Source organism: Fukomys damarensis, unplaced genomic scaffold, assembly GCF_012274545.1.
Source record: "Fukomys damarensis isolate Sample0158 unplaced genomic scaffold, DMR_v1.0_HiC HiC_scaffold_38, whole genome shotgun sequence".
Taxonomy (NCBI): domain Eukaryota; kingdom Metazoa; phylum Chordata; class Mammalia; order Rodentia; family Bathyergidae; genus Fukomys; species Fukomys damarensis.
The window spans coordinates 81,565,836-81,585,935 of NW_022900950.1; the positions used below are offsets into that span (position 1 = coordinate 81,565,836).

Here is a 20,100-nt window from a genome sequence, read left to right on the forward strand (position 1 = left end):
TTTTTTTTTTTTTTGTACGGGGGATCAAACTCGGGTCCTTGCTTTTGCTAGGCAGGAGGCAGAACCACTGAGCTAAATCCCAGCCCAGAATCACATACTTTAAATTACTTGTCCTTAAGTCTTAGTTTAATTAAAATATAAAGATGGATGTGCAGTTTACTCTGCTGTTTCTCAAACTGTTAAGAACAAAACTGGCACTGGTAAATGAAATTTTCATGGAAGCATCAGGCCCTGAATTATTCTAAGGTGTGTTTGAAGATTGGGACATATCTTGTTAAACATTAATGCACATGTGTGTACGCACATTTCTATGAACTGTGACCACAAGACTGAAATAGGTCAGTTTTTTAAAGTACTAAACAATTTTTAGATTATGGTTGATGCAGTATATTCATTTGCCTAGAGTTCTGAGAGACTAACAATAACCTGAAGAGAATTTAGTATTTGAAAAAGCTGAATATAAACCATGAATCCATGTGATATATAAGGTGGTGCGAGCTCTGGAAAAGTCTCCACATTAATTATTAATCTGAAGTAACTCAGAGTGGTAATGCTTTTATTTTATTAGTACATGTTTGCAGTATATTATCTTACCATATTTAAGATTGTGTACATGCACATACTACAGCTTGTTTCCTTTTTAAATTCTCTTCCTCTTCTAATTCTCCTATACTAATTTTCATCCAGTGAAGGCAAGCATTGCCACGGACATGAGCTAAGATTAATGATGTCAACTAGGGGATAGGGGTAATGCTTTCATTGCTGGACTGAATAGGGGCTTGCACTAGGAGCTGTAACACTTACATGATTGGACAGTTTTCCCTTTTCTTAAGTGAGAGATACAAGTTAATCATCAGTTGATAACTCAAGATTATTGTAAACATTATAAAAAAAGTGTTTTCAAAAGAGCTGTTTGCATGGGATGTATGATTGAGCAATCATTGATAAGACAATATTTAACGGATGCTACCATATGCTGGTACTGTTCGCATTTCCTTTAGGGTGCTAGGAATTAAACCCAGGGTCTCACACGTGCTAGGTAGGCATCCTCCACTGAGCTATACCTTCATCCTTCAATTCTTTTAAAATAAATACCCTATTTAGGTTGAGCATATATCTACCTGCATGTTTCAGACATCATATGTTATATAACATTATTAGAGATATACTATATCATAATCCCTTACATCAAATTATTTTTATCTTTAGGGTAGATTTCTCTGATTTCCTAAAAACTAGGAATATGAAACTAGAAAATATAAAAACATAAATACTAGGAATTTCCTAATCACTAGGAATATGAAGTCTACCCTATATTGTTTATATACACGGAAATTTGCACTTAACTTTGTATTTATAATAACTAGAATAACACTTTGCATAGATTATTATTACCTTTATCAAACACCAATGCTACTCAAGATGGTAGCCAATAATTAGCTATATTTTGCTGTCGAACAACCAGAATATACAATTTGAAACAGTATTGTGGCTCTCAGTCCAGAATCATTTGGCTCCAAGGCAGCGTGGCATGGCAGAGGCAAAACAGCTCATGGCAGGACAGGCAGGAAGCAGAGAGCAGTCAAGCCAGGGGAGAGACCGACCCTCCAAGGCCACACCCCCAGTGACCACCTTTTGCAAGCAGGTCTCGCCTGCCAATTTACACTTAACCGTGAACTCAACTCGTTAGTGGACGAGTTTATCTAGTCACCTCCCAAAGGAACTGCCTACAGAGCATGAGGCAATGGCCAGACGTCTAGATATAAACCATGCAATATGCATGATCTTATGTGTTTAAAATGCACTTGATTTTGTATTCATAATAACATTCACTTGGTAAATGCCTCCCTGAAAAATCACTTGGCAGAGCAGAACCCTTCAAAGAAATTTTCAATTGTTAAATGTAAATGCAATATATTCTTTCAGATTTAGCTAAAGGAAGGAATTCAGAAAATAGTTAATGACTGATATATGACATATTTATTCAATTTATTTTAAATTGTTAAGCAGTAATGAATCAGTTAAAATTAAATTCCATTAAAAAAATGCCATTTGGAAACTAGAAACATCTTCAGGTGAAACTAAGAAGGCCAATGCGGTATCAATCGTTCTATATCGATTTATGTCACTTCATGTCCTACAGTCCCAAACTGGATCAGAATAACTGATATTTAGAAAGATGTGGGCAGAGGGTTCATAGACTGCTTAGAGATGCCAAAGCTCTGTGAGACAGAAGTAACACATTAGTGTTCTTCAGCACACCAGGACACTAGAGTTCACAGTGATCTGTTTCATATTTCATGAATAAATGAAAAAAAGAACTCTAAGTCTCCAAACACAAAGTGACAATAAGGAGATGGAAAATTTAGTACTTTGATTTGATCAGGACTTATTGCATACATGTATTTAAAATATCACATGACACTATATGGATATTTATGGAGAGCACAGCCATATTGACCTGTGATTCACCTGAGCAGTGTGGACGTGCCGTCACCCATAGCAATGGGCTAGTTCAGCTGGTGATCTGATCTATTGCCTAGCAGATGTAACTCATAATAATTGTTATTACTTCCTTCTGGAAAGTGTGGGTGGTACTTTTGCTCCCGTACAGCTGGAGAGTACAAAAGGAAAAGGTTCTGTAATAAAGCAAGCAAGTAACTTGAGAAGAAAAGTGCCTCCCATCTCTCTGTCCTCGTCCTTTCAGGTTTAGGACCTGCTGGCAGGATCCTGATGTCGCGGTTTGTGACAAGTGGCGCCCGACCAGGGACCTGAAAGTTGATGAGGATATGCAATCCTGGACCCAGGTCAAAGGAAGCGACGGTGCTCCGGAGGACTGACCGCTGTGCCTGATCCTCGCTGTAAGTCTACCGTTCACTTCATGAAGAAAAAGTGAAAAGAAAGTAAGAAAAAATGAAAAGAAGGTTAAAAAAAAAGTGAAAGAAGGTAGAGAGTGTCAAGTCCATTGGGAAGATTTTATAAGTTAGAAATTGTTAATTATGGGACAATCGGAATCCAGAGATTATGTAGCAAATTCTATTCAGAGCCTATTGGAGGCACAAGGAGTAAAAGTTAAAAGGGCACAATTAGAGGCCTTTGCTAAGATTCTGGACACAGTTTGTCCCTGGCTGTGTGATGAGGCAGAAATAAACGCTGAAGTATGGGAGAGAGTCGGAAAACAGTTGAATAAAGCCCTTGTGGCTGAGCCCGATCGTTTTCCAGAAAGTACCTTTTTTTATTGGGCTTTGTTAAGCACAGCTCTCAGGACCCCAACTAAAAAGGAAATCTCGGAAGCCTTAGACGAGGTGCATGAAGGGTTAGAGCAAATTAGAGAGGAGCACTCTCAGACTTCAGAGCCCCCTGAATCTGGTCTAGAAAAAGACGCTAGAGAAGGTCCTCCTTCACCTGAGCCCCTCGAGCCTCCGGATTCTGGAGGACCTCCCGCAGCGCTATATCCCAGTTTTGAGGATTTTCAAAAGTTATATCCCAGTTGTGAGGCTTCTCAACAAAAACTTGAGCATCTGCCGCCTTCTGCACCAGCCCCCTCTCAGAGGGAGGCAAACCTGGCTCAGTTACGTACTATTAATCAGGAGCTCAGTGAGGAACTTCAGCTGAGGCAATAGATTTCATGCCTCTCGAACAGACTTGCATCTCTTTGTGCCTCGGAGGCCAGGCCTACCAATGAGCCCAATGGTAAAGACCCCACAACATCTGAAGGGTCTCAAGGCATAGTATCTCCTTTACAAGAGGCTCTCAAATGCGCCGCAGCACAAGGGGAGGAAGTCTTTAGACTCTTCCCCGTCATTCAAGTAGAGGGACCCCAAGGGCCAATTAGAGAACATCGCCCTCTTGAGCTTAAATTGGTGAAAGAATTAAAGACTGCTGTAAATCAGTATGGCACTGCAGCTCCCTTCACTTGTGCTATCCTGGACTCCATTACTGGATCCTGGCTAACACCAAGTGACTGGATTGCGGTCTGCCACGCAGTTCTTTCAGGGGGAGATTTCCTCCTGTGGAAATCCTATTACTCCGAGCAATGCAAGGCGGCTGCCATCCGCAATGCTAATGCCGGAGCTGCCTTGGCAAATTATGACATGCTTATGGGAGAAGGATTGTTTGAAAGCATGCAAGCCCAAATTGGCTATACACCACCGGTTTATGAACAAACCGCTAATTGTGTGTGCCGAGCATGGAAACAGCTTCCATGAGCGGGCGATCTTAGCACTAGTCTTGGTAATATCAGGCAAGGGCCAGATGAACCTTATTCTGAATTTGTTCATAGGTTACTAGAGGGAGCAGGAAAGATACTCCCTGATGCACAGACGGGATTACCTTTTGTTACACAGCTTGCTTATGAAAATGCCAATAAATGGTGTAAGCCTGTCCTTAGACCCTGGAAAAATAAAGCTGACTTAAATGGCTATATCCGGCTTTGAGCGGATGTGGGAGGACAAGTGACTGTGGCCTGGGCTCAGGCTGCAGCACAGTGTGCTGCGCGAGAAGGAGGCACATTTCAGGCATTTTGTCGGTCCTTGCGTGGGACTTGGAATGCAAGAGGAGGCCCTAAATGGCCTGCTCCTCCTGGTCATGTGCCACCTGTCTGCCATGCTCATCACCAAACAGGTCGCATGCAAGGGGAGTGCCCCTCCAGGATCCAAACACCCAGACCTGCTCTTTGCTCCCACTGTCAAAAGGGTCTTCATTCATGTAAGGAGTGCCGCTCGCTTTTTGCAGAGGATGGCACCTTTCTAGGTCCAAGTACATCCTTTCCCAACCAGCCAAGGAACGGGAGTTGGGTCCCATGACCTCGAGGCCCAATAAATGCGAGGCAAAACTTTTGTCCACTCCAACAGTTTGTCCCAGAGACTCTTGGTGATACGTCTCCGATTTGTGCCAAGCAACCCCTTGCAGTGGAGGATTAGATCTTGCCTCTACTTCCTATACAGTACTCACCCCCCAAATGGGCCCACAGTGCCTCCCTACAGGAGTGTTTGGGCCTCTCCCTGAAAGAACAATTGGCTTGTTGCTTGGGCAGAATGGCTGGACTTTAAAAGGGCTCCAGGTTCATCCTGGATTAATTGATGCAGATTATACAGGAGAAATTCAGATCATGGCCTCCTCGCCTAGAGGAGTTATGGCTATCCCACAGGGAGAAAGAATAGCTCAGCTGCTCCTCCTACCTTTCCACAGTGACACTCCAGCGGTGGGTGGCACATGAGGAGATAAAGGATTTGGCTCCTCTGACGCTTATTGGATACACCAAATTTCATCCAAAAAAACAGAGATGCATATCACACTTAACGGAAAGCCCTTTAAAGGATTTTTAGACACAGGAGCAGGTGTATCAGTGATAGCTGAACAGCATTGGCCAGCCACATGGCCTACCCGAGCGACAGCCACCCAACTGCAAGGACTCTGCATTGCTAATGCGCCCCAACAGAGTAGCCAGATGCTTACTTGGAGAGATAAAGAAGGTCATGAAGGGGAAATACAGCCTTATGTTGTTCCCCATTTGCCAATAAAGTTATGGGGCAGAGATGTCCTGGCAACTATGGGAGCTTTAATTTGTAGTCCAGGTGAGGTGGTCACTGAGCAGATGTTGGCTCAGGGCTATCGTTCTAGTCAGGGTCTAGGAAAAACAGGATCACCCCGGATGCCTCTCGAGGCCTGTCCTAGACACCTGCGTTTGGGACTAAGAAACCCTTTCTAGGGGCCATTGTTTCTGCTGCACCCCATGTGGGGAGAGTGGAATGGATGGAGGGCCCACCAGTGTGGGTGGACCAATGGCCCCTAAGTCAGGAGGAACTGGAGGCCACCCGGTGTTTGGTGCAGGAACAGTTGGATGCAGGGCATGTAGAGGAGTCATTCTCGGCCTGGAATACTCCTATTTTTGTTGTTAGAGAAAAATTGGGAAGATGGCGCCTCCTACAGGATCTGAGAGAGGTTGACAAAGGAATGGTCATCGTGGGATCATAACAACCGGGCCTCCCTTGCCCGGCGGCCATCCCTGCTGGTTGTTGTTTAATAGTCATAGACCTTAAAGATTGTTTCTTTTCTATTCCTCTCCATCCTGAGGACCGAAAATATTTTGCATTTAGTGTTCCTAGCATAAATTTTTCTGAACCTTTTGTGCAGTATCAATGGAAAGTGCTTCCCAAGGTATGGCCAATAGTCCCACTTTGTGTCAACATTTTGTACAGCAAGCCATAAAACAAGCCAATTTAGCTACATCTGTTTTGTGTCATCATTGTATGGATGATGTTTTATTAGCTGGTTCCAATTCGGATTTTATGGTACAAGCCTTTGCTCAGTTGTCTGATAGTTTGAAAAGATGGGGACTTGTCATGGCCCCTGAGGAAGTGCAGAAAGTAGGGCCTATACAATGTTTGGGCTTTCAATTGGGTACAGATAAAATCATTTCCAAAAAATTAAAAATAGAGGTGAGTCATTTAAAGACTCTCCGCGACCTTTGGACTCTTTTGGGAGATATTAATTGGTTGCATCCTTGTTTAAAGATTTCTACTCATCAGTTGGCTCCCTTGTTCCAACTGTTGGAGGGGGATGTGGGCCCTCTTTCCACCAGAACTTTAACTGAGGAGGTCCGTTTTGCTCTAGAAATATTGGAACAAGCCATAGAGGAACAATGCATATCTTATTGTGAACCAGGACTCCCACTTCTCCTAATTGTTTGTGGGTCCCCTGATTGGCTTATGGGAGTATTAATGTAGAAAGGACCTCTTGATTGGATTCATCTATCTCATGCTCACCTAAAAGTCATCAAACCTTGCCATGAGATGGTGGCTCAGTTATGTCAGATTGGAAGGAGGGCCGCTGTCACCATCTTTGGTAAAGAGCCCCACAGGATTGTGATTCCCTATGATAAAAACCAAAGATTGTACTTGGACCAGACTAGCACCTCCTGGTTCCTTAGCTTCCTAGATTTTTCAGGTGGTATTGATAACCATCCTCCATCAGATAAACTCATAAAGTTTGCAACTAGGCATAGGTTCATTTTCCCCCAATGGACTTCCCCTAAGATAATTAAAGGAGCCCTTACAGTCTTCACAGATGGCTCCCGTAAAGGAACAGCTGCAATAGTTTCACCTCATGAGGCCTGGGCAGTTAAGGTACCTTATACTTCTGCACAAATGGTTGAACTGAGTGCAGTCCTTCTAGCATTGACCCGCTATTCTCAACCCATAAATATTTATACAGATAGCATCTATTTATCCCAAGCTGTGCCTAAGTTAGAGATGGCAGGAAAAATTTTAGCAAAAGGAGATCTTTTAATATTGTTTGAAGGCCTACAAAATTGCATTCATGGGCGTTCTGCCCCCTTTTCTATTCATCATCTACGGGCACATTCAGGGCTTCCTGGACCCCTTGCTGAAGGAGATGCAAGGGCAGACGCACTCACAAGAGTATTCCCTGTTGACCTTGTCAGTCCGCCCCTGGAAGTGGCGGCCCAATTTCATAGCCTACATCATGTTAATGCCCAAACATTAAGGAAAGTGTTTCGAATCACCAGAGAACAAGCCCGAGCCATAGTTAAAGAATGCCGAAATTGCGTAGTACATTTGCCTGTCCCTTCCTTGGGGGTCAGTCCTCGTGGCCTTCGAGCCAGTGCCCTATGGCAGATGGACATAACGCACTGCCCCATTTTTGGCCATTCCAAGTTTCTCCATGTAACAATGGATACCTTTTCGGGAATGATTTGTGCCGCTCCCAGAACAGGAGAGGCCCTCAGAGATGTTATTGCACATTTGCTTCATGCCTTTGCCTATACGGGCAAGCCTCATGCCATTAAGACAGATAATGGACCACCATATTCTAGCGCTGGCTTCCGTGCTTTCCTCTCCACATTGCAGATTTTGCATTCCACTGGAATTCCCTATAATCCTCAGGGACAAGCTTTGGTTGAACGTTCCCACCGTACCTTAAAAATCACCTTAGAAAAGTTAGGGGGAAATCCCCTCTCTGGCAGCTATTCACCCATGCATAGATTACACCATGCCTTATTTGTTATAAATTTCCTTCTTTTGGATGATGCGGGTAACACTCGAACAACCCGCCACTGGGGATCGTGTCAATCCCGAAAAGCACAGGTGCTTTGGAAAGATGTCCTTACAGGACAATGGAAAGGGCCCGATCCCCTACTCCATTGGGGAAGGGGTTTTGCTTGTGTCTTTCCGCAGGACGCTGATCAAATGCAGTGGATCCCGGAGCATTTAATCAAACAGATTAACACAAGCCGTGAAAAGGACCAAAGACAATCCTCCAGTGTTACTTCGTGGGAAGTCATTACAGACTCTGTTAATCCCTTAAAGATAAAGATTGTGAAGGCTCCTCCTAAGAGCTAATTCTTCCTGCTTTTCCATCTTATGTGCTTTTTCATACTTTGCCTATCATAGTAAATGATTACTTTTTACATCCACAAATAGAAGGTTAATAGTAAATGAGACAGAAAAATATTAGGAAAGCTATAAGTAAGAGTTATGCTTTTGCATCTTATTAAAACCAGGTGAAGAAAGATATACAAGACCAGAAGCCCTAAGTATATAGAGAAGGTGTGTGGAAATCATTTACAGTCAAGAAGAGCTTTCATTCCTTTAACCCTAATTCTACAAGAGATCTCTGTTAATTTTGATCTGCAAAAATTTTGACTAGTCATAACAAAAAGGTTTTATAATTCAATTGGCCAAAACCATCTGAGTGTGCTCATTAAAATTGTCTTATATGTTTGTCTGTCTTAAGTGTTATATGTTTGTCTGTCCTAAATGTTCAAAGATGTTTGTATGTTCTTGATCAAAATGACATCAAATATAAATAGATTATTGATTTCTACAATCTGGCTTTATAGGATCAAGTAAAAATTTAAAAGACAATTAAATATAACCTTTAAGTTTGGATATGCTCTTGTTGGTAAATAAAGAAGCAGCTGCTCAGAAAATTTGTTCTGATCTTTGTTCACCAATGGGAGCCACCAAAATAATTTTCATGGCCTTATAAAAAGATATGCCTTGTTAAATATGTTGTTAAAAAGTCTATATTGGTTATCATCAAAGGTCTGAATTATAAAAATGTTATTGTAACATGTTTCTGATAGTTATTTTCAAAATATAATATTTTCTGAAAAAAAAAGGAAGATCCTGTTGATACAAAGCTACATTACAGGACATAAGAATTCATATAATTATAGTAATTATTATTGCTACTTTTCTGGTATATAAAATGTATTCATATTGTTTGACCATGCAGGTTTTTCAGCATATTGTTTATGATAATAACCTTTCGGTCTAGGTATTCTCCCTTCTCTTCTGCTCCACCTATTTATGGATACAGGTACATTTATAGATCTACCACTATCCCTGAACAGCTTGAAGCTGGGTTTCCACTGAGGAGACTGGATTGGGGCCCCAACACGGAAGCAGCAGAGAAAAACTTCAGAATGTATCTTGGTGCACAAGTGGAAACTTTATTATCCAGAACAAGGATTTAATGAGACATCACAAAAGTTTTAGACTGGTCACTCGAATATTCCATGGACTTAAGTTTGTCTGCAGAACTTTGGAAAATAGATTCACCTTAGAAAAGTTAGCGGGGAATCCCCTCTCTTTCGAGATTCACATCACAGATGGTGGGATTTTCTGTTTGTCAGTAGTACTGCTAAATAGTGTTTTTCTGTAATATTTATTCCTGTATTGGCGATCATTGTAAATTTTGATAATTTTTCATATTTGTAATTGTTATATGTATCACAAGATGACAAGCATATATCAATCTTTTGTGTTTCGATTTGCTATGGCTGTACAAGTTTCAGTAAAGGATGACACATCTCGGGTGGCCATCTATTTGGCACAAGCCCACCGTACATAATTCCCTCTCCATGGAGCATCCAGAGACGGGTAAGGTCGGGGCCTCCTTTCTACCAACCTAAGACAGGCAAGAGGGACATAAGCCCTCTTCGCTGATGACAGGTAAGGAGAAAGGACATCCCTGCCACCTAAGACAGGAGCTCTTTGACATATGTCTGGTACCCTCTAAGAGAAACAGGGGAATTATGGAGAGCACAGCCATATTGACCTGTGATTCACCCGAGCAGTGTGGACGTGTCATCACCCATAGCAACGGGCTAGTTCAGCTGGTGATCTGATCTATTGCCTAGCAGATGTAACTCATAATAATGGTTATTACTTCCTTCTGGAATGTGTGGGCGGTACTTTTGCTCCTGTACAGCTGGAGAGTATAAAAGGAAAAGGTTCTGTAATAAAGCAAGCAAGTAACTTGAGAAGAAAAGTGCCTCCCATCTCTCTGTCCTCATCCTTTCAGGTTTAGGACCTGCTGGCAGGATCCTGACGTCGTGGTTCGCGACATATATTCACATTATATATCAAGTTCTGACCCAATATCTCCTGTGTTTATAACATTAAATTAAAACAAAATAAAATCAAAGTGAAGGCTTTGGTGCCAGTCTGAAGGTAACAACTCCAGCAGCACTGTGCCTGGCGTCCTCTACAGGAAGCCCCAGGAGGCTACAAGAGAAATGACAATCACACAGGGTTGATCTGAGCAGCTTGTCACACAGCCTGACCACTGCAAAGCAGGCACCACCCAGACAGCATTTCTGATAACACGTAAGGTGACACAGGGCTCAATTCAAGTACAGTCTGAAATATTTGTATAAAGAGGAAGGGTTATTAAAGCCAAAGTAGCAGTAATTTACAGAAATGATTTCTAGGTCTGAAAACACGCCTGAGGCAACCCTACCTAGAATGCTATGCTACAATCAGCGGAAAGTAATTTAAGTCAGATGTGCCGAGTAGTAACAGATAAGATCTGTTATAGTTTGGAAAATAAGAATGACTGGTCAATTCCATCTGATTGTCTCTATTTTACCATCACTTGGACTCAGAGAACACTGTCCCCTTCCTATATCTGCATGGCGAGTGGGTGATACACTAAGACTTAAATATAAATGCTCCACTTGAAATAGAAGAAAATAAAACAAAACGTATACTTGTTTCTCCTTTAGCATTCCATGTAATTAGATCAGCAGGCAGAATTTGCCCAGGAAAGCTCAGTGCAGGTGAATGGCAGAGGCTGCAAGTGTAAAGAAACTCATAGAAACAGCAGCTGCAGCAGATTAAGGTCACCCCAGCAATGGTACATTGGATGACAAGGTGGAGGACAGGGCCTCCTGAAATGGAAAGAAGCTGACACTTTCATTCTTTTCAAAATTCTAATTTAAACTGGTATTTCCTCTCTTGTTTATTTTCTGTTAACAGTTAGTGTATAATGATAATTGATTTTGTTTCAAAGCAAGAAACTGTCCTTCTGGAATGCATGCCTGTGGGCTGAGTCTTAGCTATGTTTGAGATGCTCTTTTCTGTAGGTTCTGAGAAGTCAAACAGCAACAGCAACAGAGTGAAAACTACTGGCAAAGGAATAGCACCGAGATGGTATTTGCCTAAGTAGGGGATACCTGCAACCTCTAGCATAGTAATCACAAAACACCAATGTGCATTATTAGGCTTGAAATCCATGTAGGTAGTGGAACAACTGTTCCCCAAAGGTGATAGCCCATGCAAGTTGTTTCAAGATTTCGTATTACAACGATCTGTGTCTGAGATTATTTAATACAAGCTGTATTAACACCTGACACAATGTTTCCCAAATCAGGATGATCTTAGAAATCTGTGAGGATTTTTGTTTGTTTGTATGTATGGTGTGGTCTTGCAGGGCTTGCTCAACCGTTATACCCCCACAGACAAATTCTTCTTTTAATAGCACATGGATTAAAGAGTGACAATCATGATTCATGAATTACTACACTGTCAAGACACCTGTGAAATCACCATGCAGTTCCACAAAAAGGGGAACATTACCAGCAATATAGACACCCCACCTACTCTGCATTTTTTCCAACACACTGCCTTTCCTGTCCCTCAACTGTACTACTACCTACACTCGCTTACAGGACTCGGCCCTGGGAACTGTTGGGCCCTTCTTTCATAGGAAGACTTCAGGACAGTGGTGGACTCTGGTTTGCTTCCTAGCCCTCTCCACTTTTCAGTTTTGAGTCCTGCAGGAATTTATCTGTGCCTTTCCTGCCTACACTGTGTCTGAAGCCTGAACCCTGCAGGTGCCTGGATTTGGGAAAGGCCCTGTGGGAACCTAAGAAAGCATGCAGAGACCCTGGGCTGGGTCCTCATCTGGCTGGAGAATATCACGGTGTAGAGACACAGGACAGCCTCTCTCTGTCTGGCCAGGCTGCCCAGGACAGTGCTGCAAAGGTCCTGCATAGCTGCAGCTCTTCTGAGACCCCAGCTCCAGGATCTGAGAGGGTCTGTACTTCCCTGGTCCGTGATGTTCTGCTCCAGCAGTCTTCTACAACAGTTCTCCCAACTCCTCCTCTCATCACAGCAGCCTCGATTTCCCGGGGGTAACCCATGGCTTTACTTCCAGCCCTGGTGTCTACTCTAGGAGTAGACCACAATATTCTTCAGTCAGATAACTGCTCTCTTTGAGTATGCCAATAAGTCCACATCTTTGGCTTGCTTATTCATTTGGCTTTGGATTTTGTTTCACTGAGACAGGGTCTTGCTTTGTAGTTCAGGCTGGCTTTGAGCTCACTGTGTAGCATGGGCTGGCCTCAACCACACAGAGATCCTTCTGCCTCAGCCTCTGGAGTGCTGGGATTACAGATGTGTGCCACCATACCTGGCAAAACTGTCCACATTTAATTCAGTGTTTTCCTTTTCTGTATCCCCACCATGGAAAACATCACCTCTCTTCTAGCTAATATGCAGATTGGGAAGTCAGCTCTGCACTTGGCTTTCTCCAGCCTCCTACTCAGGGCGGTCCAGATGGTGCTGCTTGCAGCTCAGCCTCCAGGCCCCTGCTCTGCTTTGATCCTCGGCACCACCCTCGCCTTTAATGGAGGCCTCTGACTTATATTCATTAAATGCCGCTATTTTTCTCACATAATGGTTTAATATATTGATAAATTAATAACCTTAAAGGTTAATGTGATATTCACATTTTATTGCTCTGAGAATGAAATGGTTCCACTAAGTAAAAGTTTAGTACAGAACTGTGATTTCCTAGAAAAATGAATTTTCTTTGCATTCTAAAGTCATTGGTATCAAAACTATTTTCCACTGAGAAATGTCTTACTTAAAGAACAATGATATTTTGAATATAAGCACTAATATTTATGCAACTTTAAGTAACTGTCCTGTGTTTTTTAATATTTTAGAAGTTTCAGGATTTTAGGAATGTATTTTTTAAGAGTGGAGAACAATAGAGCAATTTAATAATTTGTGTAAATGCAGTGTTCACAACTAATGCATCATTCCTGCTGTAGCTATTTTTATGCCTAGTAGAAACATATCTTCTTTTAGATTTTTCCACACATAAACATCATTTTAAAGTAATAGAAATTTGTCCAAGTGTGACATTAGAGGCTGAATGCTCTAAAATACCTGTGTGTTTTAAAGTATATGTATTTGGTCTGGAAAAAACAAACATAACTGTTTAGTACGAACTTCAGGAATCCATCAGAATTACCCAAATGCCTCATCTCTTTCAATTTTATGGTTTGGTACTACAGTCAAAACTATGATTTAACTCCAGAAATAAAAATCCATAGAAAGCACTTTCAAAATAAACAGGAATTTTCTGAGCAATCAAACCATTTTTGCTTATCTAAAACATCTAAATTAAGATAATTTATTCCTGAAATCCATAATCATGTGACATCACTCAGCATCTTGAGTTTTGCTGCAAAAATCAGTGAATACAACATTTATTTGAATACTGTTTGGGAGACTAAATGCCTCAATTTAGTGTATGGTCATCTTCATTGAAAATTACATTTCCCTACAGATTTAAATAAGAAACATGGCATTTTATGCAAATCAAACTTAATTTTATGTTTTTATTTTGTCTTAGCAAGTAGACAAATAGTACTTTGATAAAATTACTCATTTTTAATTCTGTAAAAACTGTTTCCAATGTAAAATGTGCACACTTTACTGAAAATATTCATGGGGAAACCAAAGCCAAGGGTGAAGGGGTGCACATATCACCTGACGCGGGACTCAGTGTCTCCCTGAAATATGGAGAATTGTGGCACCGACCATGCTGGCAATGTATTGAATCCCGGTAAACGGATTTCTGAGCCCATGTCTCAAAGGGCTTTGCATAGACTGCGGGACCTGGTGTTCACACTGAGGGTCTATTAAAAATACTTCAGTAAAAATCAAAATAGTTTTTAAAAATGACAACATTTCTGGGGGGGGGAATTAAGATCAGCTGGCTAGTAAATACCTATAGAAAACTATTAAAATAATGTATTTTCTTTGTAAAGGAAAAAAGAACTATTTCATAAAGAAACGTATAACTATTATAATAACATTGTAGTCGTGTTGTAATACTTGATGACGTGCTGCTTTTCAACCTTTAACATTTTCCGTTTGCAAATCACCCTTTACTCACTTCCGTTTTACATTTGTCAGAAAGAGTAATAAACTGGAACTCAAAAAATTGTCTCACCTTATTTCTATTAGGAAACAATTAGTGAATTATAAAATTTGTTAATTTCTCTGGCTTTTGATGCTTAGTGCTTTGCTAGTTTTCTGAGCTTTTATTGTTAGAATTCAGGAGAATGTATTCTAGATATAAAATCTTCATTATATCTGTCACATCTGTCTTCCATCTGAGAGTGCATGTTCATAGGGTGAAAGGAAACTTATTTTTAAGCACTTTGACTATCACAGCACTCTATTCACAAAGGTACATAGTATAAGGTTTTTCAATGGATTTCATTCCCCACTATTGTTACACATTTTTTTCATGATACCTTAGTATTACAAAGTTGAGTGGCTAAGACTAGAATTCATAGGATTCAGGTGTGTTTAATCATAAGGTATTACTACAGATGGATATAAACACATACATGTTTAAAATTCTCATTTCAGTATAGGTGCCTTCTCACTAATGCAGCCACAATCCATACAAGTCTCTCTAAGGGAACAGTAAATGCTTCAGGCCTTGTTTAAGTGAGGCCACAGTACTGAAATCTAATACCACGCATACTGTTTGATAAGACCACAAAAATATTTTAAAACTCCCTGCAGTTAGAGCAATATTTAGAAAAACATATACTCTAAATGGTGACATGAACATCACTTAGTCATTGTCAGAATAATTTGTAAGTATCCATAAATTAAAACAATATCAAACACCAAGTCATGACTGGCAATTGCCATGTGTTTTTACTGCCTACCATGTCTTTGTGTTTCTAAATACTTATAATGTAGAAATTCTGTATGGTACATAACTTGACCTAATGGAAGAACCATTTCAATATTCATGAAATCATTACATTTACTATATACAGTCTCCATAAAATTATCATCTTTCTAATCATTAATGTACTCACAGATTTTCTTCTACTCAAATTAGACGATTATTAGAACAACTCAGACTTTCATGCAGATAATTGTTTTACTTTTTCTTGAATCTTTTTGATCATTTTGATTTTTGAATTCTGAAGTATCATTTTATTTAGAGCAGTATAATCCTGTAGCAACATCAAAACTATTCTGAAGCATTGTATCATTTTCCCCATGAGAGGTGCAAGCAACAGTATTCTAGGCAATATTCTTACTTCCTGACATGGTTAGCTTCATTATTCAGATCTTTGCTGGCTGTCATAAAATAACATATTCTTCACTCTATTTTTTTTCCACTCTTGAAACACCAACAAAATCATTTGAATAAAAATCCCGCTCAAACATTTTAACTTAATGTTGTTCTTTGTGCCTGATAAACTATGTGTCTTCAAAATTATTTCCTCTTTATTTCCACAGAGTTTCTACAGAGTTTCTTTACTTAGTCATGTAAATGTATTCTCCTGGTGTGAAGTGGGGGTAGCAACTGGGAGAATAGGTTCAATACTTAATAAAGTAAGCTAGTAAAATAACCAAAAAGCTTATATATTACAAAAAATCCCAAACCTGGAATGAACTGCTGTGGTCGTGGTTTCCTGTATACCCTGGAATCTCAGATGCCTGACTTCTGTGTCATTATTCTCTCCCCATCCTGCCCACTCTACAGATCCCAAAGTTCAAATCCAGACACCCAAAAGATTAATTCTTCAGGGAGGGCAGGGACAAGGGGAAAAAACTGAGAACCAAGACCTGGCATGTAAAGGTACAGGATCCCAGCAATGAATGGAACTGTACTGTGTACCTAGAATGTACCAATAAACTCAATGAAAAAAAAAATAAGATTAATTCTTCTGCTACCAGAGTGACGATCATATTCTCAGTTCACTCAGTATATCATGTGGGCTTTTTTGCAACGTTTCTTTTATGTTGCACAGTACTGTTGGACAGTATGGTATTTACCATAGTATTTAAATGTCATACGAGCATAGTTTACCCTGATAAACCATATCATTTTCTCTCTGCCCCTCCACCTCCTTAAGGCAAGAAAAGAATGCCTTAAACAAAGCAAGGCTTAGTAGGAACTCATAGTACTCATAATTAAATTGACATAAGTTTAAGTACAAAATCAATAATTTATTTCTTAAATTATCTGTTTTAGTTTATTCAGATATACATAGAATTATAATACTGCTTACTTTTTGTTATTTTCAAAGGTATGCTGGCCTTATAAAACTGTTTTAAAGGCTCAACAATTAACTGAGTTACCTGTCTTGTATGCTATCTTCTAATTTAAAGTGAAAATATATTTTAATTAAATTGTAATGACATGTTTATACCTTGCCTTAGAAATTTACAACTTCAACTCTTCTATGAATTTGATTCCAACAAATATTGCATAAAGTTTAATGTTTCACAGAAATTAATTTCATTCATATGAACTTTTAAGAAGAATAGTAAATTTAACTAACATTCTCATTGTAAGTCCAGCAATAACTGGCAAGATAGAAGGAGGATAATTCCAAAAGACCACTTCATAGAAAGTATCTTACTGTACATCTGTGTGGAAAGATAAATTGCCCTTGGACCAGCAGGTGTATTGGCCTCATGTGCCGAACTGAATTGCAGCCTGATGCACTTTGCTTCTTTGCTGATTCGACCTACTTAATTTATTTTCTTAAAAAACTTCCTCTTGTACATAACTTGTGATATTTTGCTTTTTGTTTCTTTTTTTCTTAATCTCTTTTGGGCTATTTTTAAAGAATAACCTCATAGGAAATTTAGGGTGACCAAGTCATCTTCGTAATAAAGTACAGTTACCAATTTTAAGACACATTTGAGCAGTGCATGTATATGTAAATCACTCCTGTGTATCTTAACATAAATAGACTTTTTCATTGGAATGAAAGAGCAAACCTAAAGAACAACAGCCCCTCAGATATACACACGCCTCATCTGTTAACATACTTTGCTTCCCTAATGAAGGTAAAAAGTGTTGTTGCATTAAAAGAAAATCACATTGTTTCTCTCATCTGGTGACCATCGGCCGATGGCTGAGCCTACTTCCAAATGCAGTCAAAAGCAACACTACGTAATCAGCACCTCAGAGCCGCACACAGGGAACGGATGTGCCCAAAGTCATCAGCATCTCCGACTGTTCGTTCTACACCTGAGAAGTCCTCTCGCTTTCCCATCTATGCCAATGCAACTGAAAACTGCCTTTTTTTTTCAATCTCTTAAGAAACAGTGCGTGCTCAGAGACCAGTACTGACCGTACTGAGTAGAGAAACAGGAACAGGCACATACAGAATGCAGAGACTGAATTAGTACTCACGGAACGCTCTGTAAAACTCTTCCAGCGCCAGGTGCTTGTCAGCATTGAGGTCGTCAAACTGCAGCAGGTCATGCAGAGTACATCCAGAGCGACCCTTGCTGAGGCCCTCCTGGTTTATCACCTGGCAAGCAAATTACAGCCACACTTTGAAATCTGCGCCTTCACAATCCTCTAATATCATCAATTACATACTGCAATTATCACACTTAAATCTGCAGTGGGCTCAGGAAACCAAACTAAGGAAAATCCGGGTCTCCCATCATTTTTAACTATGTCATGGGCAAAAATCATGTTAAAAGATGTACAGGGAATTTGTACAGTTTCTAATGTAATCGCCTCACACAGAACCCGAGAAGTCTGAATATTTTGTATTTTACACATTTACCCTGCTCTGTTTATGCCAATTTGAGGAAACAACTTTGCATGTAAATTTTGTCCTCTGTCTCAGTGTCCTATATCAAAACGATTTTTCTTCCCCCAAAACAGTGCAGCACTTCGTGTCCATTTTCTTCTCATATTGTGAAAAATGGAGTTAGAGTATTTTCCTCCTGCGCTTAAACTCCTCCCCAGATGGCAGCTGAGTCATTTGGGGCTGTGCTCAACTCACGGCCACAGAAGAGCCAGGACCTTTTCCAGAGCAGGCCGAATCGCCCCCTGGTTGAGGTGCAAACCCTCCTAGTGTGGGGGAAGAGAACCGCCAGGGCTCTGCAGCTCCTGCTGAGTCCCAGGGCTGAAACTGCAGCTTTCGCACACGCTGCACACTTTACTGCCTGTCCTGTACCCAGCTCTCCCACATCCTCATCCAGATATGCTTGGACAGCCGGTTAGCCGTGCTTGTGAGTTCCCAAACACAGGCAGGAAGGAATCCCGTTTCACCGTGGATTTTTGAAAGGTGTAGCAGCAGTGTGGTTAGAACACAGAATCTCTGAAGTCAGCCAGCTCTGCATCCGGGTCCTGCTGATGCCATTTTAGAGCTCGGGAATTTCTGGCACATCATTTCACCTTCATAAACCAGAACCTGAGTGGGAGATTATCCCCACGCAGTCAAGTCCACCACAGAACAGATCTGCTGCACCGTGAGGGGGTTATTTACTTTTGGATGACGTGCTCACCTCAGGCACCAGCGTGTGCGCCTTAGGGCTGTGGCTCACAAGGGCTGTCGTTCCTCTGAGTGAGGCAGAGCACTTCAGGCTTGCTTGCTATAACAGTGGCGGATAGCAGCTGCCCCTTTGCAGGCTCCTCGGAAGCTTTTGTGCTGCATCTGTGGGCCTCTTTGGCACACTCCTCCCCTGGGAAGTTGGTTACCCGAGTCAGTTTGAACGAGGGCGGACCCCTGTGGTCTGAGGGCGGGTGTGAACACAGGGTCGCCTCCTCAGCCCTCTGCAGGGACAGTGGGGCCGCTGGAGTATCGCAGATTCTCTATTGCTGCGGCACTACAAAATGTTACTGTCCAGGCCGATATTTGCCTCTTAGAGAGGAAAAATGTAAAGAGCTTGTCCGGTTTAACTGGGCTTTGTAACAGGTATTATGGACGGGGAATCACACTGCCAGTCCAGCTGGAAGGAGTAACGAACCTGCCTGGTAGTTGAAGTCATTGGTCATGTCAGGAAAGCAAATCCTGCTTTTCTGATGAGAGCCGAGAGGGCTGTCCTGCTGCACCTGCTGTTGGCTACCTCGCAGGTAGTGTCTTGTCCTGGGGCCTGGAGTGAGAACAGTGCCTCTGAGCAGACCTGCATTGCTGGAGCTGCAGGATCTAGGTGGCTGTGACACCACGGTGCAATCGTGCCTTTTAGAAAGATTTCGGTGACCTTTACTCTCACACTTCATGTAGAAGTGACAGAGAGAGCCGGGGGAAAATTTCGGGTTTTTCTGTCTCATTTTTTATTTTGCTCTCATCTCTTACTCAAATTAAATTCAAATATTTAGCCCAAGCCATCAATTTCTACCCTTTTTCCCTGAGGGGCACCTGGCACAGGGTAACTTCATCTGCTTTGAGCACAATCCTGAGCCACGTGTGCTGTTTCAGTGGATGTGAGTGGCCTTCCAAGGCCCTCGTGTTAGAGGCTCAGTGTCTGGTCCATGGACGGTGCTGTCAGCAGTGAGGGAGCTTTGGAAAGTGAAGTCCAGTGGGAGGAAGTTAGGTCCCTGGGACATGAGGTGAGGGTCCTGGTGGCACTCGAGTCCTTTTTCTCTTCCTCCTGCTCTTCCTGCTCCCTTTGTCCTCTTCCTCCTCCTTCTCCTCAGGCTCCATCTCCTTTTTTCTCTCTTGCTGTTGTTTCTGCTTCTGGTTCTAGTTCCTCCTCCTCCTCCTCC

The 20,100-nt window shown here is 41.4% G+C and overlaps 1 protein-coding gene across 1 annotated transcript in view; it reads right to left on the minus strand.

Annotated features, from left to right (window-relative positions):
- The window catches only part of Fstl5 (follistatin like 5), a 716,962-nt gene that overhangs the window by 314,855 nt on the left and 382,007 nt on the right, over positions 1 to 20,100 (minus strand). The window contains exon 6 of the mRNA XM_033759984.1: positions 17,788 to 17,908. Coding sequence (XP_033615875.1) covers positions 17,788 to 17,908 — 121 coding nt within the window. The remainder of the gene's footprint in view (positions 1 to 17,787; positions 17,909 to 20,100) is intronic.